At 43.1% G+C, this 9,923-nt stretch overlaps 1 protein-coding gene across 1 annotated transcript in view; it reads right to left on the minus strand.

Annotated features, from left to right (window-relative positions):
* ankfy1 (ankyrin repeat and FYVE domain containing 1) overlaps positions 1–9,625 on the minus strand; it is a 73,062-nt gene extending 63,437 nt beyond the window's left edge. Inside the window, exons 1-3 of the mRNA XM_059655197.1 lie at positions 9,558–9,625; positions 4,612–4,804; positions 877–995 (exon numbers count right to left, since the gene is read on the minus strand). Coding sequence (XP_059511180.1) covers positions 877–995; positions 4,612–4,804; positions 9,558–9,567 — 322 coding nt within the window. The 5' untranslated portion in view covers positions 9,568–9,625. The remainder of the gene's footprint in view (positions 1–876; positions 996–4,611; positions 4,805–9,557) is intronic.
* Between the last annotated feature and the right edge of the window lie 298 nt (positions 9,626–9,923).

Genomic DNA, 9,923 nt, shown 5'->3' on the forward strand with positions numbered 1-9,923 from the left:
TACTATCTTCCTTTATATTTTTGGCCAGTTTCCCTTTGTACCTCTTTTTTCTCCACGCATTGCCTTTTTAAGTTATCCTCTGTTGCTCTTTAAAACTTTCCTAGTCCTCCGGCTTCCAGCTCATCTTTGCTGTGTTATATTTATACAGTCCTTAGCTTCCCTCGTCAGCCACGGCTGCCCCCTCCTCCCCTTAGGATCTTTCTTCCTCTTTGGACTGAGCTGATCCTGCACCTTCTGCATTATATCCAGAAATACCTGCCATTGTTGTTCCACTGCCTCCCTGATAGGGTATTGAACTTTGGCGAGCTCCTCCCTCACAGCTCCATAGTTCCCTTTGTTCAACTGCAATACTGACACTTCCGATTCTCCCTCTCAAACTGCAGATTAAAAAAAAACTTATCATATTATGGTCACTACCTTGAAATCCCTGATCAAATCCAGTTCATTGCACAACACCAGATCCAGAATTGCCTCCTCCCTGGTAGGCTCCAGTACAAGCTGTTCTAAGAATCCATCTTGGAGGCACTCTACAAATTCCCTTTCTTGGGGTCCAGTACCATCTTGATTTTGCCAGTCTACCTGCATGTTGAAATCTCCCATAACAACTGTAGTGATACCTTTGTGACAGGCCAATTTCAACTCTTGATTCAACCTGCACCCTACATCCAGACTACTGTTTGGGGGCCTGTAGATAACTCCCATTAGGGTCTTTCTACCCTCAGAATTCCTCAGCTCTATCCATACTGACTCTACATCTCCTGATTCTATGTCCCCCCCTCGCAAGGGACCGAATAACCATTCCTCACCAACTAGGATAATATTGCAGCATGAATAAGGGAGTGAAAACTGCTTTCCGAGTCCATCTTATACACCAACCTGACAGGTCAAGTTCATCAGTAGAAGCAAGATTCGCCAGGCTCCAGGTATCACTGCGTGCTGCCAAAACAAACTTGTGAACGTTGATGTACTTTCCCCCAACCTTCACTTTCAGATCACTGCAAGATTAAAAAAAAAAACAGTTTTTATGCTGCACCATTACTGAAACCTGCCAGAGCGATGATGAGCAATCGCAAAGATATCCCTTTTGACAAATGCCCAGCAGGGTGAAACATTGGGAAATATCAAGGAAGAGCAATACCACAATTGAGAGGCTGGTTGGACTCCAAGCAGTTTAGGAAAACAAAGGCAGGAAGCAAGAGGTTTCAAACAAGGTGGCACGGCAAGAAGGGAAGGTGGGACAAATGAACCAAATTAAATGGGAAGTGGGTTAACCCAATATTCAAATTGTCTGTTTTGGATATGGAAGTGGTCAACAGAAAAGCACTAAAGCTTGCCAGGGATAATGCAGTTAACTTAATGGTTCTTCAGCCAAGTATAATAGGAAACTGAGCAACTGGAAAGCTTCAGTGATTGTAAAGGTTGTGCAGCATTTAGACTCTTCAGCTGTTTCAATATCTGTCATTACACATTAACTACAGGCTCATGAGTCAAACTTCCTGGCCCTACACTGGTGCAGAATTATTCTTCCTCATCCTTGCTATAAAATGTCTCCTAGAAGTCATCTCCTCCAGCGGCACTTAGCATTAAAATTGTCAAGATGCTCAGAATCAGCACTTTTTTAAAAAAGTGTAGGCTTTAAAACAAAAAAAAAATTCTTCAGTGGAATGATCCTCCAAGCTAAAATGAGCCATTGTCACTAAATCTAGCTATTAAAGAGAGTGTGTCCTGGATATGCACCAGTTACAGGACCAAACACACAGAAATGTTAAATGTTCATAGAGCACAACACCAAACTGCCCTCTGAGCAGTGAGGGATAAGCAATAAACGCTGCCTCTTCAATGACACCCCCATCCTGCAAATGATTAATGAAAAATAAACACACCATGCCATTTGAAAAGAGATATTCACTTAATCCTACTAAACTTCTCTTCCAAATACTTAATCAACTCTTTGAAAAGAGAATATCGAATCTGCTTCTATTGTCCTTTCAGTACTTTCCCCAATCAGCTCACTGTTTTAAAGACACTTCACCTCATCATTGGGTTTCTTTGCCAAACATTTCACTATCTATAAATCTGGTTAGTGACTCTCAAGTTACTGTGAATAAACCTCTCTTCGCATTACTTCAAAAGCAACATACTGCAAATCTAAAACAGAAAATATTCAGCAGGCCATCCAGTATCTGTGGAGAAACAGTTAACTCCTCAGGTCGAGCACCCATCTTAGAATCCTTACATCAGACACCTAGAAGTCCTGACAATGAGTCAGTGTCCAGAAACTTTTTCTCCTATTTCACAGATCCTGGCAGACCCAAACATTTCCAATACCTTATCATAGCATTCTCTGCTGAAAAGGAAAATAAACCCATTTTGCCAAATATTAATTGAAAGTCCGCATATACTTCAAATTTCACACCCTCATCGATTGTGTTATTTCAACGGACTCAACCAAATTCAAACAGGATAGGTCTGTAATAAATAATTTATATTTTTTTAAAAACTCATGTAGACTATGAGCCAGTAATTAACTTTGGTCCTGATCAACACCCTTCATTAATTCCTGATAATTTCTTTTATGATCCTAAATTAGCCCTGTGCTCACTTGCACTGTTTGCATTTATAAACAGGCTTTGGGATGTTAGCTGTTAATTTACTATAGATACTCTCTCCCCAGCCTCTTACATTGTTTGTTTTATCCCCAAACATATCTTTACTTTCCCCCCAAAACAGAAAGCCAAATGGAGTAATGAGCCTAACAAACTACAATCGAATGCAGCCACATGCTCCAGTTTCCTCCCACAGTTCAAAAGCTGTGCCGGTTAGGTGGATTGGCTGAGCTACAAATTGTCCAGGGATACGCAGGCTAGGTGAGTTAGCCATGGGAAACATGAGGTTGAGGATAGGATGGGGCGGCTGGGTCTGGGTTTGATGCTCTTTGGAGGGTCATTGCAGACTCAAAGGGCCAAGTGGTCTTTTTCCATACTGTAGGGATTCTATGAATTATTACTGCATATCTAATGCTGTGCAATCAAAAAAATTCTCCTGTAAAGAGCTAAAAGATAAATCAAAGTCCACGTTTTTAACCATACGAAACAACCACATTTAAGAGATCTATTGCCTGAAAAACAACCCAAGAAAGGGAGGAAAGTAGGTGATGAAAGAAAACATGCCAACAGATGCAAGGATTTGTTTGCAAGTCAGAGCTAAAGTTCATTAAGTGGCACTGCTGGTCTGCAGCCAGTTCTGAAGTAGACTGCTACTTCTGTTAGCTGAAGTGAATGGATGATGAATATGAAGTTGTTGACTTGCTCGCTGAGCTGTCTTGTTTTTGTTCAAACGTTTCAGCACCACGCTGATATCAGTGGAACCTCTGATGAAGTGATGTTATTCTACTCTGTTTGGAATTTACACTGTCCGTTCAGTTATGGTGAGTGCTGTCATTTCCAGTTTTGATTTGAGATAATAGGAACTGCAGATGCTGGAGAGTCCGAGATAACAAGGTGGAGAGTTGGATGAACACAGCAGGCCAAGTAGCAACTTAGGAGCAGGAAAGCTCTAAAAGGTGCTGCTCAGCCTGCTGTGTTCATCCAGTTCTACACCTTGTTACCCAGTTTTGATCTGTATGGGTTCAAAGCCGGAAATGACAGCACTCACCATAACAGAGCAGACAGTGTAAATTCTGAACAGAGTAGAACAACATCGCTTCATCGGAGGTTCCACTGATGATGTCACCAAAACAAGCCAGCTTGGCAAGCAAGTCAACAACCTCACCCACAACCAAAGCTACAGATCTTTGCCCATACTTTAAATGGAAGTAAATTTCAGGGCAAATACAAAATCATTGTCCCACAAATGATTAATTTATAAATCCAGAAAGAAAAACACTTTCCACAATGTCCTACAGGGATATTCCTGTGTAGAATACATTTATTTACTGTGAACGTATATTTAATCAAGACAATGTAGAAAGCCATAAAGCATCCTTCGGTCATAAAATAAATCTTTCAAATAAAGCTAATATTCCTAGTTCAGACCAATTGGCACTGGAGCAGATGAGCTGAAGAGGCAAAGGATTATAGCACCATTGTTTGAATTTAGATGTTCTGACATCAATGGTCAATTTATGATTGTTGCAAAAAAAGGTAATCTAGTCAACAACTCAATTAAGAGTCAATAAGTACAGAAAACTTTGTTTTAACTAGCATCTTATGAGCCAGCACTCTCGACAAACTGCCAAAAATTAGACATCCGGTATTTGAGGTGTATAACTATTAGCTCGAACTCTAAGTAGTCAATTGAAGGTACAAGAATGAGAAGATTCTCTGCAAGTTTTAAGGCAAAGCTGGATTATTATTTTTTCAGTGATTAATGCTGTAAATGAAGTATAAAAGTGACGCACATACCCGCTGCAGTATATTTCTATTGCTTACTGTGTTTTTTTACAATGATTATGCGGATCTCTTGTTCCATTGGTACAATACTAAACCTTCAGGTGCCAGTTAATAAAACGTTTGCAGTTTGTATCAGTTCAACAGACCTGGTTACTTCCCAACATCCAATATCTTATCACAGGCTAAGTCAATACATTAACCTTCACTATACAAGATTTACCTGTATTGTTCTTGCTGATAAAGCTCAGACACAATAGACAGAAGTCGGCAAACAAAGGAGTCACTGGCATTTTCTACTGTAGATGTGGCTGCGAGCATGGTACATCTCTTCTCTGTTTCTGCCAGCTTCTGTTGCATTTTCACATACTCCTGGCGGAGAAGGGCCAGGTGTTTCTGCAGCTTAGCAACCTCCTCTATCAAATGGCACAAGAACAGTCAGAAGAGGAAACAAACAAATATAAATGACAAGTAACTAACAGGCCCTTGTGCTAGGAGAACTTAAAATGGCTTTGCTAAAAAGCTTTAATGTGAATTCCACAAATTGTCAGTTCCATTATTTTATTTTTGTTAGCTTCGTTATTTTACAAAATTAAAAACATCCAATTTGTTGCACTGCTTGCTACAGATAACTAGGTCAGTAAAGATGTTTTATCTTTGGCATAGAGAGAACAGAGTTTTCCAAATAAAATCAGCAATTGTCCCCTAGTCTGCTACGTTCAAACCATCAGTCCAATTCCACACGCAAATTAAGAAAAGAGTTAGCATAGAAATTCCAGCTACAAGCTCCAAGAACATGTGGGTAAGGAATTGCTACTGCTCACTGCATAGTGAAGACTTCAACCACAATCACCAGGGTCCCTAAAACCCAAAAGAACACTCATTTGTGGTTCAAATGCTACCTAGTGAAACCCCTTATCCTGTTCGGGTATTCATTTTCTAAAGTGGGTACCTGACACATATGGAAACCAATCGCAAATGTATAGAAGTGTCCACTGAGAAATTCACAAAAAAAGAAGAGACTGCTTGGCTATCACAGAATCCGCACACTGTCCGCCTTGAAATACACTTCAGTTTACAAAATCTTGATTGGGAGATGGGGGTGGGATGCAGATCAACAGAGCCAAGCATGCATTAATACAAAACCCAGTCAGTCAATCTTATTTTACCTGAAATCATCCTGCTTCTACAATCCTTTCATAATATGGAGGGGAGGAGAGGACTGTTCAGTCTGCAGTCTAATCAGTACTGAGAATGGGACTCCTGCCCACATTGCATCTCTGACCACTAGTCAAGAACAAAGCCCAAACCAGAAATCAGAGTTGCAGCTCACCCCAGGTGTAACACACAAGGGACTGACTGGATTAGTGCCAATGATTCACCACAAACAGACAACACTGGAGAATCTCTCTCACCACACCCACCCACCCACCATCAATGCCAGGTTTCTTCAACATTCTCCACATTTGTTGCAGATTGCTAGCATCCACAGCACTGTGATTTTATTTCAATAATCTGCTCATGCTTGCAGAGCAGTGAGTATGAAGTTCAATCCCACATCCCCTTCCAGTGCCTCTGAAATCAGCGAGAAAACAAATCAATGGAACAACTTATCAGCATTCCCATTTGATGCCAAAACCAGCTTAGCAGCACTGTACATCTGCCCTAGTACCAAGATTAAATTCAACAGAACACACACTATATACACAGCCAGAAATCCCACCAACATTCTTACTCCAAAATGCCCTGCTGGGACAGCAGGCACCGTGAACAATCACACGCTCCTAAAGGCAGATATTTGGCCATGGTGGGCTTCACAACTAAACTGGGTTCCAGCCCCACCCTGATATTAAACACACTGTACAATAGAGGCTAATGCACAGTCAGGACCCCCAACTCGATCATGCTGTGCCATTATTAATAAACAGCTGAAGGCACCGAGTACAAAGTCTCTAACTCCCCAATAATACCCTATGACAATACTTAACAAGCCAAGCCCCCAGGCAAGTTGCACAAGTGCAGGTGCAACACTGCCATCTGCCCAACGTGGACAAATGCCTTTTACATCCTGGCCACAAAAAGCAAGATGAAACCAATCCAGCCTATTACTGGCCCATTACTTTACTCGATCAAAAAGTGATCCTAATCAGTGTCACCAAGCAGAACCTGCTCAGAATAACTTGCCCACTGACACTGAAGTTAGGATCTACCAAGATCACTCAACACCTGAGCGTCATCACAATCCTGGTCTAAACACAGGCAGAGGTGAATTCTAGAGGGGGAGGAAAGTGTGAAGGTCCTTGACCATCAAAATTGCATTTGACCTAGTGCAGCAACAAGGAGCTCGAGTAAAACTAGGGTCAATGGGACTGAAGGGGCAAACTCTCTGCTGGTTTGAGTCATACTCGGCACATAGGAAGATGATTGTGGTTGTTAGGAGTCAGTCATTTCAGCTCCAAGTCATCTCAATAGACAATAGGTGCTGGAGTAGGCCATTCGGCCCTTCAAGCCAGCACCACCGTTCATTGTGATCATCCACAATCAGCATCCTGTTCCTGCTTTATCCCCATAACCCTTGATTCCACTATCTCCTTGACCCCCACTGATTCAGAGGCACTAGAAGGGGATGAGAGATTGAACTTCATACTCACTGTTGCTCTGCGAGCATGAGCAGATTATTGAAATAAAATCAGTGATGTGGATGCTAGCAATCTGCAACAAATTGTTCAGAGTAGTGCTCTAGGCCAAATTGTCTTCAGATGCTTCAATTATCTTTCCTGCACTACAACATCAGAAGCAGGAGTAGACACGCACGCACACACACACACACAGTTCATGTTTGAGGAGTCAGGAACTCTGCTTAACTTTGTTGTCCAGATCGTGCCATGTATTGACATTCAAGTTGGGGGCTAATAAGTGGAAACCATTATTTACAATGGAGTGCCAGGCAGCAACTACTGCCCTTTCATCATCATACCACCCCCAACACAATCCGCCCATCATCATACCACCAATAACCAGGGCAGAACTCTACTAGCCATAAGCACGTGGTACAAGGACAGGTCAGAGGCTGGAATTCTGCAGCAAATGACCTACCTCCAGAATTCCCAAAACTTGTGCCTTGTATGTGGTGGACAGGTCTGGAGTGTAACGGATTCCGAATTCACAAAGCTAAGTACAGCTCCAACAACACAATAAGTTTGACACAGAACAAAGAACCCCACTTAAATTAGTGCCCACTATCACTTTAAAACGTTTATTAGCCTCACACTGTGCATAGGGGCAGCAAACACAAAGGTTTCAGTGCAGCAGTGCAAAACCTTCCAAACCCACTACCAAAGTTAAGGCCTATGAAGAGAAGATAATTATCAAAAATAATGAATTTAGGCACATTTGTTTCAGTCATTAGAGAGTGGCTGAAGTGAAGGGTACAGATGCACTTACAGGGAAACTAGATATTGAGAGAGTAAGGAAAGGATATGCTGATAGTGAGACGAGAAAAAGATGGGCAGAGACTTATGTAAAATGTACTGTCACCACAGGCCAGTTGGTCAAATGGTTGGTATGTTAAGTTCTATGTAATTAAGTACACAAATGATGGTTAAAATTCCAATCTCCATTGTCATTACAGCCACCTACTACTAGTGCAAGAGAAAGAATAACCATAGTGATGATAAATCAGACAGGGCCTGTGTTTATTTAATATCCATTCTTGAAAGAAATCACAACCGACATGGCCACCTTCAACTACCTTTGAGAAAGGGGGGGGGAAAAAAACATTCTTGGAGCTGAAAAAACAAAAGCCACAGTTGCACCCACACTGTTAGCGGGAAAGAAGTTCCAAGATTCTGACAATCGTGACGGAATGTTGATCTTTCCCAAATTAGCTTGACAGGGTGCAAGCTCAAGGGTGTAACCTTTTTATTTTAAAAAAAAAGATTTTATTTGCCATCCCCTTGCAATATAAAGGCCTTCAACTCAGCTCCCCTCCCTTTTCAGCTTCTTTAGAATGTACCTAGCCTATAACATCTCCTGAAAAGTAGGAGAGATTTTGTCAGTTCTTGATCATTTTACTCTAGGTCATCCAGTGTCATCTACCATCACCAAGCCCACTGCTGATTTAATTGTTTTTCACTCTTCTCCATTAGCTTACAATCCAAAATTCACATACGCCAAAGAGCCCCTGACAGACTCCTGGCCACCTCACTTCATGGCATACATAACACATCCTTTCTGGTTGGGCTGTACCATTCCAGAGACACCTCCCCAACCTTAGCCTTTACCCCAGTCAATACTCAAGTAATTAAAAGTTCTCTTTTACCCACATCAGATTAATTCCTCTCAATAAGATGTCAGGAATAATCATAGTCTTGTGTTTCTCAGCTGTAACCAGAGGGATACTTCAATACTTCAAGGAGGTCCCTTTTTCTCAAGTTATAATCAATTCTCCCACTCCATCTCCCTTTTCTCATTTATCTTTGCTGAACACTACCTCCTCGAAGCACCAAGTATCATTTTTAAGCCACAGTTCTGCATTTACTACGTTATCAGATACCCACACAGCAATTTGTGCTTGTAGATCACTAACTTTATTCACCAGAGCTTGCATTGGGTGTTGCTCAGCACTTCTTCAGCCTGCTCCTTTCTAATATGGAGCTACTCCCTTTTCTGGTACAACTCAACACACTGTGGGGGCAGGAACAGAGACACTGACTCCATGGAGTGGGGGGGGGGGGTGCCAGTGGTGGGGGCAGGAACAGAGACACAGTGACCCCAAATGGAGTGGGGGGGGGGCAGTGGAGGAGGAGGAGGAACAGAGACACAGTGACCCCAAATGGAGTGGGGGGGGGGGGCAGTGGAGGAGGAGGAGGAACAGAGACACAGTGACCCCATGGAGTGGGGGGGGGGGGGCAGTGGTGGGGGCAGGAACAGAGACACAGTGACCCCGGGGGGGGGGGGGGGGGGGGTTGGGAAAGAGTAGGGACTGGACGGGGGTGGGGTGGGGTGGGTCACTCTCTACTCCAGCTCGAGATAAGCCTGAAGCCAGGCCTGGTCACCACAACCAGCCCAGTGTATCCGGGCCTGGGGACCGCAGGCTATGCTCCTGCGCCCTCCGCCAGCCGCGGCGCGGTTCGCCCCCACAAAGTCGCGGCACCGACAAGCTCCTACCTTCCGCCATCTTGGCCTGAGCCGCTCTCGCGATAACCGGCCGTTCGTTTCCTAACTCTCCCCCGCCCTGCAGAAATGGTCGCGCCCAAACGCGGGGGCGGGGCCTCTCTTAAAGTGGGACTGTCCCTGATTTGGAGAGTCTGTCACCTTTAATCCTTGCAGCCCACCTCCTGCGCACTTACAACCCCCTAACAGAGCCTGCTAGCAGCTTTGTTTACATTTAAAAAGTGCATCAATGCATTGACGAGGATTGAGAGTTGTAAGCAGGAGTTAATAAAGGCAGAAAGTTTTAGAGAAACTCAGCGCTATCTGTGGGGAGAGAAACAAAGTTAATGTTTGCAGACGAACTTGCCTCTTTTTCAGAAT

The sequence above is a fragment of the Stegostoma tigrinum genome, chromosome 27 (genome assembly GCF_030684315.1).
Source record: "Stegostoma tigrinum isolate sSteTig4 chromosome 27, sSteTig4.hap1, whole genome shotgun sequence".
NCBI classification, from domain to species: Eukaryota; Metazoa; Chordata; class Chondrichthyes; order Orectolobiformes; family Stegostomatidae; genus Stegostoma; species Stegostoma tigrinum.